The sequence below is a fragment of the Andrographis paniculata genome, unplaced genomic scaffold, assembly GCF_009805555.1.
Source record: "Andrographis paniculata isolate CXL003 unplaced genomic scaffold, ASM980555v1 Contig69END, whole genome shotgun sequence".
NCBI classification, from domain to species: domain Eukaryota; kingdom Viridiplantae; phylum Streptophyta; class Magnoliopsida; order Lamiales; family Acanthaceae; genus Andrographis; species Andrographis paniculata.
In genome coordinates, this window is record NW_026137605.1 from 1,032,372 (window position 1) to 1,051,437 (window position 19,066).

Below are 19,066 nucleotides of genomic sequence, written 5' to 3' on the forward strand. Positions count from 1 at the left end.
GGATTTTGATATTTGCCTCTTTGACACACCTAAACAGGCAGTTAAAACCATATGGGGAAGTCTGTACCAATTATTATTTTCGAATTTTCCTTTGCATTAAGCTGTGAATCGGTTGACATGCTCGATAGTCATAGTCAGAGCGAAGATCCTCTCAAGAGAAAAGTGTGAATTTATGAATCATGACATTCCGAAGAAGTGGATGATCAAAAACGATCTGATCCGGGGAAAGACTTTTGATAGTAGAGAATCTCCTGAAGCCAAATTGGGTCGCTATAGAGATGACAGACTGCCTCCTCTATTGCCAAGGTATTGATAAGAAGGCATGGCATGGCATTGGCGCAATCTCGGTTTTCTCTCCTCCGGGCTGCTCGGTAGCTACATACGTAAGCTGCTGGGAATGAACTACCGGGATTATTTTGTGGGTGAGGTATTGGGATGTATTATTTGTGTTCGAATGGGAGATCTGTAGATCCTTGGCTGGTGCGAAGGAAGCCGTTGCACTGAAAATTGGATTCGTATGCCATTGTGGCATTAGAGGGGCACTCCCAATTCGGTGGTCTCCTAAAAAGCGCTTACCCCAAAGATTGTCCAGCTTCCATCGACCTTGGCATGTCATGCAGGGGACTTTCATATCGGATTCTTCTTCTTAACATAGTGACTTGGCCATGCAGAAGCTGTACAAGGGGAGGACCAACGGCCGAACCAGCCGATTGGGTTATGGGAAGATCTCGTTTTGGCCGACTGAAGTTGGTGCGCGATCATCTCCTTTCTAAGCTTCCTAATCTTTGGTTCATGCAAATTCATTTTGAATTATTGGCTCGAGGATTTCAACTAGATATTGAGAAAGCTCCGGAATTGACTCTTAGGGTGTGTTTGTTTGAAGGATATTATCCATAATTCACTATTTATTTAAAATTTTCTCTTAAAAATATCACGCTAAACCAAAGAGGGGCAAGGGGCTGCAACCCTTGACCCACCCACCCTACCTTATTTAGTTTTAATAATATGTATATATAATATATAAAAATATAGAAAATAAGCAAAAAATAATAGAAGTAGAAACATCTAACATTAATTTTTTTTTATTAATTTTTTTTTAAAAAATACAAAATTAATATGTATAATCATAATATAGTTATTGAGATTGCTTTAGTTTGTTATTTTGTAATAAAATAAAAATAAAAATATATTGTATTATTTTATGAATAAGTAATTATTTTGTAAATTAAAAAAAAAAAAAAATTCCCCTCCCCTCTAAAATATTGTTCCGCCACTGCATACAACTCAAATCCAAAAAACACCATTAATATTAAAAATTTGTACTCCTTTCCGGCATGTTACCATTTTCTATTTTCGTCCGTTCTAAAACAAGGTTACTATCTACCTAGCATAATAAATACCCTTTCAACTTACATTATATTACACAAATGTTATTACTTTTATATTACACCATACTAACAAGAGTATTTTTGTCTTTTTTACTACAATCCAATATAATATTAATATTAAAAAATCTACGTGCAAAAAGCAAATGTTACATAAATACTTTGGTGATATGATATAAAATTGATTTTTAATATAATATAAAAAAATAAATAATAACAATTCAATTTAAATTTTCTTTAAAAACATAGTAAAAATTTTGTAAAAACAAAAGATCACAAAATGATTGATAAAACTCTATTACCATAAATATTCAATCATATATAATTCTTCCACCATTCAATATCCATCCATTCCATTCCACACTGTGACAAAAATGATGCCCCAACACCCTTCTCCGGCGACCGTCCGGCTAGGCGGCGGCGGCGTCGGAGGGCGTCAACGATCCGCTCTGCTCGACTCCTATCTCCTCGATCATCCGGACAACCTCCGTCATGCTCGGTCTATTCTCCGGCAACGTTGCCACGCACGCGGTCGCGACGCGCATCATCGCCCTCATTTCCCCCTCGACATCGTTCTTGAACCTCCGCAACGCCGGGTCGAACGCCTCCGACTTCCGTTCTCCCGCCGCAGCCGCCGTTCTCCGAACCCACCCGGCGAAATTCGCCGCCGCCGCGTCGGGATCCACGCCGGTGAGCGCCTCGAGCAGCACGACGCCAAATGCGTAAACGTCCGCCTGCGTCGAGTGCTTCCCCGTCCTCGCCTGCTCCGGCGCCCGATACCCGCCGAGCTTCGATATCGCGACCCCCGGGCTGAGCAGGAACGACAGCGCGAAATCGGAGACGTGGGCCGACCCGTTCTTGTCGAGCAGCACGTTCGACGACTTCACGTTCGCGTGAGGGATTCCCGTCGCCGTATGTATCGCCGATAGCCCCCTCGCCGCCGCCGCTAATAGCCGCACCCTCGTTGTCCAGTCTAGGGGGCCTCTGCCCCACGCCGGCTCTGAACAATAAAAGAAATTAAGAAGCGCATTCCAAAGTAACGGCTGTAGATTCATGATTGTTATGTTTTAGGTATTCAATTTTGTATTTACCGTGTGTTTGTTTGGAAATATTCCGAAGATTTTCATTATTTAAGTTTTTTTTTTTTTTCAAAAAATATCAAATCAAATACTTATTTTTTATTTTTTAGATTATAGTAAAAATTAATTTTATATTCAAAATATTGTACGACTATTCCAATTCATAGATTTTACTATTCAAATTACAATCCAAAATCTAAACCTTTAAACAAACATACCCTTAGTAAATTTAAATTTAAATTAGAGTATATAATGTTAGACAAACTCTTATTTTGATAATCAATATAATGCAAATTTTTAATTTGCATAAATAATTTTTACATTAATATCTTGATCATCAAAACAAGTAGTTTATATAAAATAACTTTTTAATTTAAAAATAAATTTAAATTTAAATTTATTAAATTTAAAATTGAATATCCAAAATATATAAAATCACGTGTTGTCCTTTTATATATATATACACAAGTGACTATGTGTATACATACATACCCAATAACGATAGTAGGCTAAAATATTATTGATGTAAGAAATGATTCATTTATTTCATACCGTGAAGAAGGGAATGGAGGCTGCCATTGGGCATATAATCGTAGACGAGCAATTTCTCCTCTGTTGCATAGTAATAGCCTCTCAATCTTACCAGATTCGGGTGCCGAAGCTTCCCGATTACGTCCATGTAGAGCTCGAATTCGCGGCGCGAGCAAGGATCGGCGTCGCGGAGGCGTTTTACGGCGACGATGAGGCCTTGATCGGCGATAATCGCCTTGTAGACGATGCCTAAGCTGCCTTTTCCGATCACCTCTGCCGACGATTGCAGCAAATCCTCGACTCGGAAGAGGTTCCGGCGATCGAAAAAGACGATTTCGCCCTTGCCGGAGGAGTTGTTGTTGTCTGTGGATTGGACGGACACGATCCGCGCCATTGGACTGCTGTGGCTCTTAGCCGTTGGATTTGTTTTTTTAACGTTTCTGCAATGGTAGAACAGAGCAAACAGAGCTATGGTGATTAGGAGAAATGACACCACTACTGATATGGCGATTGCGTCCTCTTTGCTGAGAATGCTGCTGCTGCTGCTGCGGTGGTTGGGAGTTGGTGAGGAGGATGTCGAATTGGGGATCGACGGCGCCGGCACGGCGGAGGAGGATGAACAGATTGGGAAAGGAGGAGCTCCGCAGAGACCTTGATTGCCGGAAAAGCTACTCGATCCGAATCGCGACTGTAAGTTCTCCGGTAGGTTTCCGTTCATCTCGTTGTTTGATAGATTCAGAATTTTGAGATTCGCTAGCGAATCGAGAGAATTGGGGATTGTACCTGAGAGTTGATTGTTTTGGAGCTGAAGATCGCGCAGCAGCGACAGGTTGGAAAGTTCCGGCGGAATCGAGCCATGGAGGTTGTTGTCGGAGAGATCGAGGCTGCGGAGGCGGCTGAGGGAGGATATTTCCGGCGGAATTTCACCGGAGAAGTCGTTGCCGGAGAGGTTCACCTTCTCGAGATTTAGGCACTTTGTAATCGGAGCGACGGAGCCGTAGAGGCGGTTACCGGCGAGGTCGAGCTCGCGGAGCTGATCCAGCGACGCCAGGGCGTCGATCGGACCTCGGAGATCAAGAAACGCCAGGGACACGGCGGAGACGCGGTTGTTCGTGCAAGCGACGCCGCGCCAAGTGGCGGCGCACGGCGAGGCAGGGGCCGAATCCGGCCAGTTCTCGAGGAGCGCGCCGTGGATGTCGGTCTGGTTGCGGAAAAGGCTCAGCGCGGCGGTGTCGTCCTCGATTGCGGCGGCGGCGAGGATCAGCGCGGCGGAGAGGACGAGGCTGGAGGAGGCGGAGAAGGCGGCCATTAGAGGACGGTGGTGCGGAAGAGCGGGAAAAGCATGACCGAGTAAGGGACTGTTTGGCATTAAGTAGGAAATTGGGGTGGAAAAAGTTAAAGCAGAGATAAGATTTTGCGGACAAACAAACGAGGAATAGATAATTTTGCAATGAATAAAAAGCGAGCGCTTATTTAAATATTTTGACTAAGATAATTATTTCCTTTTATTTATTTATTTATTAAATATATATTATATCAAATAAAATAAAATTCACATAATCCATCTGAAATATTTTTGTAATATTAAATTTTTTTGAGCGTTACATATATCATCTTACCTAAACATTGAATGTATACCAACTTCACTGTTAAATGTAAACAACTAAATATATATATATATATTCAAATTATTTTATATTTATATTTATTGCTATCATATTTGCCATTTTCGAAATTTGCACTTCTTTAATTTTCATTTTTGGATATATATGGTATTTTTTAAGTAGTGAATAAAAAGTGTATGTTATAATAGATTAAATCAATGTTTAAATTATTTTATATTGTAGCTTTTTCTTTTTTCTTTTTAGTTTGTATTAATAATATGCTTTTCGATCGCAAAAACATTCTTACATAGATTCGAATGATTGATATATTTGTTAAAGTAATATTTTGTCATGTTACATTTCTCGTATATGTGACACTGGTATTAATCAATACGATCGAATCTAAGTAAAAGTAAAAATAATAAAATTACATGCAGTAATAGCAAAAAGTTCGATGAATTTAATGCGATCATTCTATGCCGAAATGGCTTTTTTTCTCTCATTTGTTAGATAGCATGAAAGTTCATTCCAATTTTATGGTTGCGGCTTATCGATCATTTTAGATCATTCCTTCAAACTATTGTTCTCACAAAGAATTTATTGAGTATGATTTTTTTTAGTTTGATTTTATTTTAATTTTTTAGTTTTTTATTTTGATAATAATTTGAATGTATTATTTTATTAAAAAATCACAACAATGATAATAATAATACAAGAAAAATAAATACAAACTCAAACAAACACACTCATAATATTAATATTTGTATGTTAACATTACCGTGTGTATAAGAACAGTTTTAAAAAAAAAAAAAAATTCAAAAAAACACACTAAAAATTATAGCGACATAATACAAAATATATCGTACAATATGTATATGGAAAATTTGCATTATTCATATATTAAATTTACAAGAATAAATCAAACTAAATATTTATTTTATCTAATAAACAATCAAATCAAATCAAATACTCAATTTTTTATATTTCAGAATTGTTTAAAACTCCAAAAAAAAAAAAAAAAAGGAAAAAAAAGAGGAAAAATATTATAAACAAAGCCTAATTAACAAGCATAAATACATTGTAATTGACCAAGGACGAATTTGTTGGGATGAGTCAACTCAACACTAGTATGATATTGTCCGCTTTGGGCTGAGTCCGCACGGATTTATTTTTGAATATCCTCCAAAAGGCCTCATTCTAGTGGAGTTCACCCGGGACTTATAAAGTGTGAAATTTTCTTCACAACTTCCGACGTGGGACTTGGGTTTGCACCCCAACAATCTTCCCTTCAAACCAAGGAGCCTGTTACAAAGTGACCCGTTACCTGACCACCTCAATCGGGACCGACCCAACACCGCCAGAAGACTTTCGACACAAGGCACATCTGCAGGTCACGAGGGCGAACCCACCACCACAACCAATATCCAATGCCACCCAGTCGCAAACCCAAGTCCCACATCGGAAGTTGTGAAGAAAATTTCACATTAAGTCCCGAGTGAACTCCGCTATAACGAGGCATTTTAAAGAATATCCAAAAAGAAATCCGTGCGGATTCAGCCCAAAGCGGACAATATCATACTAATGTTGAGCTGACCCAGTCCCAACAGAATTCAGTACCCAAAAAAAAAAAAAAAAAAACTTAATCTATTAATTTTGTTTTAAAGCATATAATTGCGTCTATTTACTATTCGTACGCATTTATGGCTTGAACTAAATCCTACACATTAATTAATTGTTTAATCTCTCTAGCCTACGGTTTGCTGTGTTCATTATTATCATTAGTTATTGTGCTCACAATACAATAAACAATATATGATTTATGCTAATAAATAATAATATATGGACTGACATTATATTGTATAGTCTTATTATATAATATACTATTATTAATATTTAGAATAAAAAATATACTTACATAGTAAACTTACAAATATAATAAGCTGACAACCTAGGTTGAAAAATTGATAATCTATATTTTGTTCATTCCATAGCATTGTATTGTGTTTTTTGCTTTTTAAGTTTGTTCACCCAAACTATTTTTAAATGATACGATTCTTTATGAATATTAAAAATAATAATAATAATATATATTTTTAATAAAATATATAATTTTACTTTTTTTATTAATTTACAAAAGGTATTGTTTTTATATTATTAATACAATTTTTCATTATTATTTTCGTTTTACATATATGCATATATAATATTTCCTTTGTTCACGTACAAAGTAAATAATTACTTTTGGTGCGGTGTTTAAAAAATAATAGTATTTTAATTATAATGGGTAATTGAAAGTAGTATAATGATATTTTTTTTCTTACTTTTTTGCATAAAAGTAATAATGTAATGTAAATTAAAGGTATTTGTGAAAAAAAGTAAAGTATTAATGAAATGTTTACTTTATACTTTCTAATTGACGAATGAAGTATAATAAAGGTAAAACCAAAATTTTTAAAAAAATGATGTAGTTTGCAAAATTTTTTGAAAAGACTTTTATTTTAATCATTTTAACTACTTGTAATTTTGATAATATTGCGAAAATTACTCCATTTATTAGTAATTAACACAAATTGTAGCACAATTGCTAATGTTATTACAAAATTATAAATAACATGAGAGAAAATTACAAAAATACACTCCCTGTGTATTAATAAAATTAATTTTCTTTCTATTTTACATTATGTTTGATTTTGTAATAATGCTTTTAGTTCAAGCATTTTTGCTACCATTTTAATTAGATAATAATACATTCGTTCGTCTCTAAAAATCTCATTTATTTTTTGCATATTAATATTTTATTATAAAATTATTATATCAAAATATAATATAAATTAAAAAATATACAAAAATACTTACATTATTGTCTTATAATTTGTACAAAAAATTATACAAATATAAAGACATTTTTAATATTAAGTATAATGACAGAAAATATAAATATGATTCTTAAAGACGGACAAATGGAGTAATAAATAAAATATTTTTTGCAATATTATACAAACCACAAGTAAATAAAACAAAATTTTAGGTCCGAAAGGATTGACCGGTAGTATGGGGAGTAACTTTGCGACAGTGAAGTTATGGATTCAAACCCGACGCCTCCAGGTCACCTGCCACATGATTCACTTAGTGTAACTTGCCTTGTCGGGCCTATTTTGCAAAGTATTATATTCAGCTGAGAGTTTATCCGGTTCGCACACTTTCGGGTAGCGGCTTATGTTTCCAAATTATAAAAATAAATAAATAAAATTTAGGATCGGACAATCTTTCGAGCCAATTTCATAAATAATTTTTTTATCTTACAAAATATCTCATTAATTATTATTTTAATACCAAATTCAAATCAGTTATTCTAAAACTCAAAAAAAGAAACATATCCTTAGTTTTTTTTTTTTTTTTTTGTTAAAAATAATAATAATAAATCTATTTTGCCTATAATATATATTCATAGTAGTTGCACAATTACCACGAGAAAATGGATTACGACATTGCAGTGTTCATTACAGCTTTCCTACTCTGGGCATTCTGCGCCGCCGCCACGGAGGCAAGGCGGCGGCAGCGGCGGAGCCAGAAGCCGCGGTTGCCGCCGGGACCTCAGCCGTGGCCGGTGGTCGGCAACATCTTCCACCTGATGAACACCTCCCAACCGCCGCATCAATCACTCGCCAAGCTCGCCGACACCTACGGCCCCGTCATGACTCTCCGGCTCGGCTCCCTGACGACGGCGGTGATCTCCTCCGGCGCGGCGGCCGACGCCGTCTTCCGCCAAAACGACGTCGCCCTGGCGGGGCGGATGATCTACGAATCCATGAAAGGCGACGTCGCCGGCGACGGCTCCCTCATCAGCGCGCAGTACGGCCCGCGTTGGCGGATGCTCCGGCGGCTCTGCACCTCGGAGTTCTTCTCCGCCGCCGCGATCGACGCCACGCGCGGCGCACGTGCCGCCTGCGTCGAGAAGATGACGCGGCGGATACACGACGGCGCGTCGCAGCCACTCGAACTCGGCGAATTGTTCTTCTCCATGGCCTTCGACCTGATCGGAATTTTGTTTTTTTCCAGGGACATGTTAGATCCGAATTCCGGCGCCGGCGCCGAGTTCTTCTCTGTTACGAAAAAGTTCATGGAGTTCGCCGGACGGCCGAACGTTGCAGATTTTTTTCCGATTCTGAGACGGTTGGATCCGCAGGGAGTGAGGAAGACGACTCAGCTGTATGTGAAGCGAGGTTTCGACATTGTCGGAAAGTTTTTGGAGCGGCGGAGCGCCGCCGCCAGAGAGTCGAATGTTAGAAATTATAGGCGGAGAAAAGATTACGTGGACGTACTGTTGAAGTATAAAGAAGATGGACTTCTCTCTGCAACCGCTGTCAACGTTATTGTCTTTGTAAGTCACACACAAAAACTTCATTTTTGTTTCGAAATTTTGCACGCATTTTATTAATTTTAATTCTTTAAAATTATTATTATTATTATTATTATTATTATTATTATTATTTTAGTGATTTATTAATATTAAATATACTTATAAATATATATATCAGTTCAATTAATTTTTTAATCTCGACTATTAAAAATCTTTTTATTTTTATTTGTTTTTAATAAATAAATATATTTATTTATACTTAAAATATAGATAAAATTAATTTATATATAATCATAAATAAATAAAAAAATTATCTAATTGTATTATATAAATTTATATTTACAAAATTATATTTATATTATATACTTCATCCGTCCTACCTAATTTGTCCATATTTTCTATTTTAATTCATTACACATTATTTGTCATTTCTTTTTTTTTTTTAAATTGATTATACACTTTAATCATATTTTAAAATTTAAGATTTAATTTTAATTAAACTATTTAGTTATTTTAATCTTAATCTATAATTATTTTTACAAATACACTTTTTAATTATTTACTAATTATAATTTATTTAAATTCTCTTATCATGTGCTCATCTTATCTGGAATGGAGAGAGTATTTATTATCTTAATCAAAACTATTCATTTGACTTTCACAAAGAGATTTATGTATATTAATTTATAAATATATAAATGTAAAGTATTTTTTATGGTTTTTTAACAGTATTGAAAAAATAATTTTAAAAAATTAAATTATTTTAATATTTAATTTTGAGATATTTTTACTTAAAAAAATGAAACATATACCTTTTATTTAGCTAAATAAAAATGACAATAAATATAATTTATTGAAATAATAGTAATTAAAATATATGAAATATGTATTTTAAAATTTCTTAATAATATATTTTATTTTTATTTTGAAAACAATAGAAGTATAATTATAATTTTATTTTTTTGACGTAAAAATTCAAAGCCGTTATAAACTAGAGCCATAACCAACCAATCACAAGTTTGACTCCCAAAGCCATCAAATCATCTATTATTATTAATTCATTAAGCTATTACTAATCAAACATTAAATATTGAAGGTAGTATTTAATTTAATATTTTTCTATAAACAAAAATTCATAAATAAATAAAAGTCTAATAAATAAAAAACTACAAACAAACACAACCTTAATTACCCTACATTACCGGCACTGTTGCAGGAGATGTTCGCGGCGGGGACCGACACGACGACGAGCACACTAGAGTGGGCAATGGCGGAACTCCTCCGCAACCGAGAAATCCTCCGGCGAGTCCAGGCGGAGCTCCGGTCAGAAACCGACCCCCAAAAAAGCCTCGAAGAAGACGACCTCGACCGCCTCCCCTATCTCCGAGCAGTCATCAAAGAAACTCTCCGGCTGCACCCGCCGCTGCCGTTCCTCGTGCCGCGGCGGGCGGCGGCGCCGTGCAGACTGCGGGGGTTCGACATCCCGGAGGGAACTCAGGTGCTTGTCAATGCTTGGGCGATCGGAAGGGACGCCGGCGCTTGGGAAGAGCCGATGAAATTCCGGCCGGAGAGATTTCTGACGGCCGGCGCGGCGGATTACAGAGGCCGGAGTTTTGAGCTGATACCTTTCGGCGCCGGAAGGAGGATTTGCCCCGCCATGCCGCTGGCGTTGCGGGTGGTTCCGATGGCGTTGGGAGCGGTTCTCCGGTCGTTTGATTGGTTGGCGCCGCCACCGGCGGAGATTGATATGGAGGAATCGATGGGAATTACGCTTAGGAAAGCTGTTCCTTTGAAGGCTATTCCACTTTTGTATAATTAAAGTAAGTAATAATTTTATTTTACGGAGTAATATTTGATGCTACAAAATATTCAATAAAATAAAGTTTTTATTCAATATATATCTATTTTTAACAAAAATAAATGACGTTTTTTTAATGTTAGAATTCACAGTTGTTACGGAAATAAGTTACAATACCGGCCATTGTATAAGGATTGCTTACATTAGATTTTCGGGTGGTGGTTACGAAAATCAGTATTGTATTGATTTTTAACCCCGTTTAATCAAAAAAAAAAATATTCAAAAGTTTAAATAGCACAAATTTTATAAAATATAAATATAAATATATTAATAAAAAAATTATATTTTCTAAATTTATTGATCCATATTTTTTAAACTTTTAGATTGATGTTACTTTTAGAAAAATATTATGGCCATTATTTTATTTTATATTATATTAATATAGGTAATATGCTATATGATCGGTTGATCGATATGTTCTAAACTATTGGGCAAAATTGCATAAAATTTACCCGTGATTTCATGTAATTGTGTCCAATTCCTTATATTTCTAAGACTACGTCAACTCTTTCGTGGTTTCATAAACTCTGCATCTAACGCCTTCGATGATTCTTATTTAATGGTATTTGACATAAATACACCTTGAAATTTCAATTTCTAAACTCTTAAAATTACAAATATATTCATTTTTCTTATATTTAGCCTAAAATAAATATATTTATAATTTTAGGGTTTAGAAATTAATATTCTAAAATTTATTCGCAGTTTGGACTCATCTAAGCCGAATATCGTTAAATAATGACCACTGAGAAGGTTAGATCCAAAGTTTATAAAACCACGAAAAAATTTGAAACTATTTTAAAAGTATCGAGGATTTGACGCAATTTCGTAAAACCACAAGTGAATTTCATACAATTTAGCTAAAATACTGAAATGTACTAATTTTTCTAGAATCGAAATGAATATAGTGATTCATATTTGTGAAATTATTTAAACATATTTCATAGTATTCATTATTAATCTGTAATTCATATTCAACTTGAAATAATGTGTATTGGGAAATATTTTAACAAATCAATGGAAATTTATTATTATTTTCAATTGAATTTGTCTGATATTTTGATATATATATATATTAATTATATATCTTTATTGAAATCAAATAAATGAATATTGAGAATATATTCGGCCACCGGAAGCAGATGACTGAGTTTGAGATAGAATATGAAACTAAAGAACAACACAAGTAAAAATAAAAGTTTAAAATAATAGAGTAAAAAAACTAAAACAAAAATTCTAATTAACACGGTCATTGTAAGATAATTAAATTTAAAATTATGAAATAATAATAATTTTAAAAAATATGCATCAAACTTATTTATAAACATGCAATGTAGATTTTGTATTATTAATAAAACAATTAAAAATATCAATAAATTAATTAGTTGTGTTTTTAGTAAGAAAAATTATCAAGATCACAGGGCCTCCAAAAATTAGCTATCACCTTCGAATAATAGCCCCAGTCTGGATGCTCCGTCGAGATGCTGTCCTGTCCGAACGGATGTTCCTTCACGTACGTCGGAACATCGCCGGCAGCGTCCGCAAGCCCCTCAAAATACTTCCACATTTCCCCGTTGGGAGCTATTAATTAAACAACAAATTTATTATTATATTTATATATATATAGACATAAAAATAATATACTCCTGCTTATAAAATTAAATATTAATTGTTTTTATTTTAAAAATATGTACGTTAATCACTTGCATAGAAATGTGTCGTCGGGATTGTGGGTTTTGTAAGCGTGGGGGAAGATTGCTGTATCTGGCTGGAAATTAATTACAATTGCAGTAATAATTAACACTATGTTGGACACAAACATAAAAAATTTGAAGAGAAAGTTTGGGCTCAATTAAATTAACCGTTATGCTTAAACAAGATCCTTCCCCCATACAAATGGTGGGTGTGTTTGGCAGATTTTGTAGAATTGCTATTATTCTTTCTTTTTTTTTTTTTCTTTTTTTTTTTCAAAATATCAAATTAAATATTTATTTTTTATTTTTATATAACGGCGTACCATTGTTTCAATTCAAAATTTTTATTCAAATTTGAACTCAAAATCTAAACTCCAAACAAACACCCTTTATTGGACAAAATTTTTTATAATTATTATTTTAATTTCTTATGGGAAAATAAATAGGCTGCGGTTCCTTTACTAATTTCAATCAAATCAACATTAGATAACATAGAGCATAAATGATGTGTTCTTTTGACAAAATTCACCAAATTTTTACTTATTTGATCTCATATCTATCTTATTCATTTAACTTTTACACGAATTTTTTAAAATATTAGTAGTAATATATTATGATGTAATCCTTATTATTTATTAGTACTGTATGATATAAATATAATGATATTTGTGTAATATATTAAAAATTAAAAAAATATTTTCAATGTTAAGTAGACATCACAATTACTAATGAATACTTATTATGGGACACACCAAAATAAAAAATAAATATATTGTTAAGAGACGAAAACAATATTATTTAATAATTTTTTTTAAAAAAATATCACAACAAACAAACTATTTCTTATGTTTTATATTACATTAAAATGTATTAATATTATTTATATCTCATTGTATAATTACTCAAATTAAATTTGTTTACTTATGAAAATTTAGATCAAAATCCAAACAGCCAACAAATACACCAAGATAATCGACATATATATAATTTGATTGGATCAGGCGCCCAATTGATATATATACTGACCGGGTTAAGAAGAGCAGTGTGGGGTTCATTGTCGATTAGGAGAGTATTGGCAGCAGAATATCGGGCTTTGAAGGTTTTGTTGTACCAAATGCGTTTGAGTTCCTTCACGAACAGAGGCTTTTCGTCTTTGTGAAGGCTGTAGAATCCTGAATCACTGCATTCGGATTGGCTCTGCCAATGCAAATTTATAGAGAGAGACAGAGGTAATCAGCACTGTAATGAACTGAGACTCAGGACTATTTGGATTTCAGAAAAAATATCAATTACCCAAACAAACACGAATTTATTCTCTTCTCCGTCCGCGACGCTGCTCAGAAAGCATTCGATGTTGTGCCTGAATCAATTCAAACAACTACTCATCAACGTTTACCGATCGAATTGAACGAGTCACGGTTAGGAAATAGTTGGAATTCGGAAATATATGTCTAATCTGATGGAATGGAAGCAGTTACAAACTCTCTCGCAGAGGACCACAGCGCGACATCAAATCGCTCGAAGCAGAATTTCAGAAAATCGGTGCAGAAAGGCCTCTTGAACACTGATCAGGAATGGAAAACAAAGAAAATCATCAAATCCGCAGCAGAATCGAAATCGAAATGAAAAAAAAAAAAAAACAAAAAAAAAAACACACAACTAGCAAAACACGATTGCGTACCTAAAAATGCTCCGTACGTCACATCCGCGCGGAGGCCTCGGACGGTCCTTTTCTCCTTTTTGTGGACTCTGTGCACCAGCAGGCCTCCTAAGGAGAGCACGAGAAGCTTCTTCTTACGACCTATGGAGAGTTTGTCGAGCGAGGGACTGAGATCCTCGTCAATTGCAGCTTCCTCTTCCTCTTCCTCGTCGGCGATCGACAATTTACGATTTGCGTCTTTCGAAGACTCCGCCATGGATAGATGCTGCTGGTATTGCCAAGAGAAGATATGATTCAGTGCTGCGAGTGCTGACTAGAGAGAGAGGGAGAGTGAGAGCGACGTCAGGGAGAGTGATGACGGTTACGCCGCCCGGCGGTGGCTCGCTACCTTCCGATGCATTCAATTTCAATTTTGTTGGAATTCCAAATTCAAGTTCGTAGTCGTTTGGTATGATTGAAAATACAATTTTGTTGAAATTTTGGAGTATTAAAGTATAGTTTATTTATTTATTTATTTATTTATTTTTTTTTTTGTCTGAACATATCTTACCATCATCTCTTTTTTGTTACATTTATTGCTGATTTTCAGTTTTTACTATAACAAAATTTATTAATTAAAAAAAAAACACTTATGAAATTTACCTATTACCTTCAACAATAAATAAATAAATAATATCCAAAAAATTTTTGTTTAAATTTAATATAAATTATCTATAAATAGTTAAATATATTTAAATTTTATTAATCAATTATCTATTTTTTCATATTTAATTAATATATATTGATTTATTTTAAATAATTTCAATTATAAAAATTTATATAGATTAATATTTAAAATTTAAAATAAAATATTATATAAAAATATTATTAAACAATAAAAATATATAAAAATATATACAAATAAATAAATTGTTTATATATTATTACATAATAAAAATATATAGAAATAAATAAATTATTGTGGATTTATAACAAAGTAAAAGTAATGTTTTGGAGGTGATTTGTAATAAATGAAATAATTTGAATATTGAGATGTATATGATGTTAATGAGATAAATAAAAAAAACATAAGTAAAAGTAACGGATGCTCATATTAGTACTATTTAAAAATAATTATCAAATTAATCCTACACAAAAAATAAATTACTCCATCCGTCTCATATAAAGAGTAACATTTGTTTTTTTTTGCATATTTTTTAATATTAGTATTATATTAAGTTACAGTAAATAAGACAAAAATATTCTTATATAACATTTTTGTTATGAGAAAACGTTTAACAATTTTATTGTATTTTTAGTAAAAATGCACAAAATGTCATGTATTTTATTTATTGCGTAAAATTCTTTTGTGTTAATATAAAATTTTCACGAAACAACATATCTGTTTGGTTCTAAATAAAAATTTAAATCAATCAGATTTTATACAAATATAAAATATAAAATGAAATATTAACCAATTATTTTTTTATTTATTTTATTCAAAAAATTGTTTAAAATATTTTACTTTTTTATTTGTATAAACCTGCCTAGTTTTGAATAAAGAGAATATTTCGAGTAAATTTTTACATTAATAAATAAATAAAGTATTTTGGACATTTTTATTAATAAAAATTCTAATTGTCTAAAAATATCGTGTAAATATTAAGGGTGTGTTTGTTTGGGGGTTTGGATTTTGAGTTGGGATTTGAATAATTGTATAATGTGATATAAATACGTGTTGACGTGATATTTTGAATGTAAAATTAATTTTTAGTATAATATAAAAAATAAAAAATAAATATTTGATTTTATATTTTTTGGAGAAAAAAAATGAGATGAATAGTGAATTAAAAATCCAATCACCTACCAACACACCCTAAATGAAACATTAAAAAAAAAAAAAACAGAGAGAGTAAAACACAATCGGTGTTATATAAGTTAACCCATCTTTTATATAACTGCAAAAAACAAGATGCAAAAGAAAATTACAACCAGTTTCACGACATAATCAGACCAGGCATACATAAAAATATATAAATATAGAGAGAGAGGGGAGAGAGAAGTGGCCCAGGGGTACGGGGTCAGTCGGAATAACCGCCAGAACTATAGGTCTTCCCAAAATCAGCAATAACGTTTTCATAATAGGTCCAATCAGGGTGCTCCGCAGTGATGGCAGCCTGCCCCGCGATGGAATGTTCCTTAACGTAGCTCGGGACATCCTTTGCGTCCACCAGCCCATCCAGGTACTTTCTCAGCTCCCCATTCGGACCTAATTATACATACACACACAATCAAAGTAGTATAATAATTATAGATAGATAAAATGGCATGTTAATTAATGCCATTGAAGGGGAGATATGAGCAGAGATGGCTGGATATCTACATACCCAAAACTGTGTCGCGAATGTTGTGGCTCTTATATGGAGATGGGAAGATCGCCGTGTTTGGCTGGAATTATTATATTGCGAAATTTAGTAATTCATTAATTATTATAAAATTAATTATCACAATTATATATATATGTATGTATGTATTGCTGTAGGAGAATTTAGGGTTTGTCACCGGATTGAGAAGAGAGGTGTGAGGTTCGTCGTCGATTAAGAGCGTATTGGCAGCAGAATATTTGCCTTTGAAGTTTTTGTTTTCCCAGATGCGTTTCAGTTCCTTCACGAACAGAGGCTTTTCTTCCTTGTGAAGGCAGTATGATCCAGAATCACTGCACTCAGATTGACCCTACGGAAACAGAACAAATTCAGTCAGACATACAGACTTCTGTGAAACTGTATTCATTTAATTTACTCGCTATCGCTATCACTATCACTATCAGCAGTGTTGGAATGGAAGGAAACTTATACTTTATGAAAATTACCCAAACAAAAACGAATTTGTTCCCCTCTCCACCGGTAATGCTGCTCAGAACACCTCCAATGTTGTGTCTAAACCATTGAGAAAGCAAAAACATCGAAAAAAATATCAAATTACCAAATCGTTACCCAACGGATCACAATTATCGAATGAATCGGATATATGTTATATATCAGAATGAATAGAAGCGGTTACTAACTCTCTCGCGGAGGACCACAGCGCAACATCAAAACGCTCAAAGCAGAATTTCAGAAAATCAGTGCAGAACGGCCTCTTAAACACTGGTCAAAACTCAACAGATACCACAAAAATTTAAAAAATAATAATAAAAAACCAACACGATGTATCGCAAACGCATTCATCAGAATCGATCTCAAAAGCATGACCAGAACAAAAACAAAAAGAAAACACCGTTACCTAAAAATTTTCCGTACACCACATCCGCGCGGAGGCCTCGGACTGTCCGCTTATCCCTCACGTGGACTCTGTGCACCAGCAGACCTCCGAAGCAGAGCACCAGAAGCTTCTTCTTCGGACCTAGAGAGAGCTTGTCCAACGAGAGACCGAGATCGTCGTCAGTTGCTGCTTCCTTCTTCTCGTCGTCGCTGCTTTCGTCGACGATCGGCGATTTCAGCTTCGCGTCTACGGAAGAATTCGCCATAGATTAGATACAGTTCAGTGTTGTGTGTACTTGTGGTGTGGTGTGGTGCGGTGCGGTGCAGTGAGCAACTAATTGGCTTAAGCTTTATATAGACCAAGCGAGGAGTGTTGGGACCCACAGCTGCTCGTAGCCTACATAGCTATTGAAGCATGGTGGAAAATTTGTACGTGCTTCTACGAAGCTTCTAGAAATATTAGTTTGTTTCTTTGATTCAAAACTCCAAAATTTTTATTATTTCAAATTTTCGTTTTTTTTTTAAATATATTTTTTTCTCTTACAAAACATTCTATTATATATTATTTTAATATCCAATAAAAATAAAAAAATTTCAAACTATATGAATAGAAACGTAGCCATAGTGTGTGTTTCTTCTACTTCAAATTTGAGGTTTTATTGTGTAAATTAGGGTTGCCTACAGTCCAACCTGCAGGCTGTACTTTTTTTTTTAATTAAAATATAATTTAATATTTATTATAATTATTGAGAAAAAAATATATACAATATATATATCATTTTGTATAGTATTTTAAAATTTTTTATAATAAAAATAAATAAAAATTTAAATATATATATATTGGGTATATATAAATTCATAAATTTTATCAATTAAATTTAATATTCCCTCCATCCCATACAAAATATCTATTTTCATAACAAAATATTATTTTTTTTTTCAAAATAATTATACTATCTATCTAACATTACAAATATCCTTACAACTTACAATATATTACACAAATATCATTACCTTTATATCACACGCACTAATGTTATTTTAGTCATTTCTATTTTATTCATATTATATTCCAATATAATATTAATATTTCTAAAATTACGTGCAAAAAGCAAATAAATACTTTTTTATGGGACAGAGGGAGTACATATTTATATTATTTTATTCATTATCCACCAAATCAATATACATCAAAACTCCTCAAACTCCAACCAAACCTCAGTACAAAAGAAATAACAAAATAATTCAAATACATCCCAAAATTCAAACACAAATTCAAATTTTCTCGAATCCTCCTGAAGAAACACACCCATAGACATATATACATATGGTAAATTATAACTATATATATATTATTGTACTATTTATGTTGAGTTTGAGTATAGAATATATTATGTTTGACAATAAGATACTATGATATTGTTTTTCTATTCCATTTCAAAATATTTTTTTTATTATTTTTGTTTGTTCAACTCTAAAATATATTTTTTTATTTTAATAAAAATAATTGTCCATTAATTTAAGAATACCAACTTTTATTAAATTATAAATATATTATTAAACATACAATTATTTTAATGAAACTAATTTTTATTTTTTCCCCAAATATTATTATTGAAGGGTCTTTTGAAGTAAGACAGTAGAAATATAATATAG

At 33.2% G+C, this 19,066-nt stretch overlaps 4 protein-coding genes across 4 annotated transcripts; 1 reads left to right on the forward strand and 3 right to left on the reverse strand.

The window, feature by feature from the left end:
• Nucleotides 1–1,721: 1,721 nt before the first annotated feature.
• On the reverse strand, nucleotides 1,722–4,304 carry LOC127263584 (leucine-rich repeat receptor-like protein kinase PXC1). The gene is made up of 2 exons (XM_051292687.1): nucleotides 3,017–4,304; nucleotides 1,722–2,385 (listed from the first exon to the last, which is right to left on the reverse strand). Exons 1-2 carry the CDS (start codon nucleotides 4,302–4,304, stop codon nucleotides 1,796–1,798), a joined length of 1,878 nt encoding a protein of 625 aa, XP_051148644.1. The 3' UTR covers nucleotides 1,722–1,795.
• A 3,770-nt stretch (nucleotides 4,305–8,074) lies between these two features.
• LOC127264084 (geraniol 8-hydroxylase-like) lies at nucleotides 8,075–10,778 on the forward strand. The gene is made up of 2 exons (XM_051293461.1): nucleotides 8,075–8,980; nucleotides 10,176–10,778. Exons 1-2 carry the CDS (start codon nucleotides 8,075–8,077, stop codon nucleotides 10,776–10,778), a joined length of 1,509 nt encoding a protein of 502 aa, XP_051149418.1.
• A 1,738-nt stretch (nucleotides 10,779–12,516) lies between these two features.
• Nucleotides 12,517–14,591, reverse strand: LOC127263586 (uncharacterized FCP1 homology domain-containing protein C1271.03c-like). Its single transcript, XM_051292688.1, has 5 exons — nucleotides 14,193–14,591; nucleotides 13,994–14,075; nucleotides 13,805–13,871; nucleotides 13,538–13,708; nucleotides 12,517–12,585 (listed from the first exon to the last, which is right to left on the reverse strand). Exons 1-5 carry the CDS (start codon nucleotides 14,425–14,427, stop codon nucleotides 12,517–12,519), a joined length of 624 nt encoding a protein of 207 aa, XP_051148645.1. The 5' UTR covers nucleotides 14,428–14,591.
• Nucleotides 14,592–16,060: 1,469 nt separating this feature from the next.
• On the reverse strand, nucleotides 16,061–17,752 carry LOC127263331 (uncharacterized FCP1 homology domain-containing protein C1271.03c). The gene is made up of 6 exons (XM_051292308.1): nucleotides 17,433–17,752; nucleotides 17,215–17,296; nucleotides 17,020–17,086; nucleotides 16,713–16,883; nucleotides 16,538–16,598; nucleotides 16,061–16,419 (listed from the first exon to the last, which is right to left on the reverse strand). Exons 1-6 carry the CDS (start codon nucleotides 17,674–17,676, stop codon nucleotides 16,232–16,234), a joined length of 813 nt encoding a protein of 270 aa, XP_051148265.1. The 5' UTR covers nucleotides 17,677–17,752; the 3' UTR covers nucleotides 16,061–16,231.
• Between the last annotated feature and the right edge of the window lie 1,314 nt (nucleotides 17,753–19,066).

Excerpts from the sequence above, each read along its gene's own strand:
- LOC127263584 (XM_051292687.1), bottom strand. The coding sequence starts at position 4,304 with ATGGCCGCCTTCTCCGCCTCCTCCAGCCTCGTCCTCTCCGCCGCGCTG. Across the intron at positions 2,386-3,016 it reads CCTCCATTCCCTTCTTCACG|AGCCGGCGTGGGGCAGAGGC; the intron begins GTATGAAATAAA and ends TTTATTGTTCAG.
- LOC127264084 (XM_051293461.1), top strand. The coding sequence starts at position 8,075 with ATGGATTACGACATTGCAGTGTTCATTACAGCTTTCCTACTCTGGGCA. Across the intron at positions 8,981-10,175 it reads CTGTCAACGTTATTGTCTTT|GAGATGTTCGCGGCGGGGAC; the intron begins GTAAGTCACACA and ends GCACTGTTGCAG.
- LOC127263586 (XM_051292688.1), bottom strand. The coding sequence starts at position 14,427 with ATGGCGGAGTCTTCGAAAGACGCAAATCGTAAATTGTCGATCGCCGAC. Across the intron at positions 13,872-13,993 it reads CTGTGGTCCTCTGCGAGAGA|GCACAACATCGAATGCTTTC; the intron begins GTTTGTAACTGC and ends GAATTGATTCAG. Across the intron at positions 13,709-13,804 it reads ATAAATTCGTGTTTGTTTGG|AGCCAATCCGAATGCAGTGA; the intron begins GTAATTGATATT and ends TTGCATTGGCAG.
- LOC127263331 (XM_051292308.1), bottom strand. The coding sequence starts at position 17,676 with ATGGCGAATTCTTCCGTAGACGCGAAGCTGAAATCGCCGATCGTCGAC. Across the intron at positions 16,599-16,712 it reads ACACCTCTCTTCTCAATCCG|CCAAACACGGCGATCTTCCC; the intron begins GTGACAAACCCT and ends TAATAATTCCAG. Across the intron at positions 16,420-16,537 it reads CATTCGCGACACAGTTTTGG|GTCCGAATGGGGAGCTGAGA; the intron begins GTATGTAGATAT and ends ATGTATAATTAG.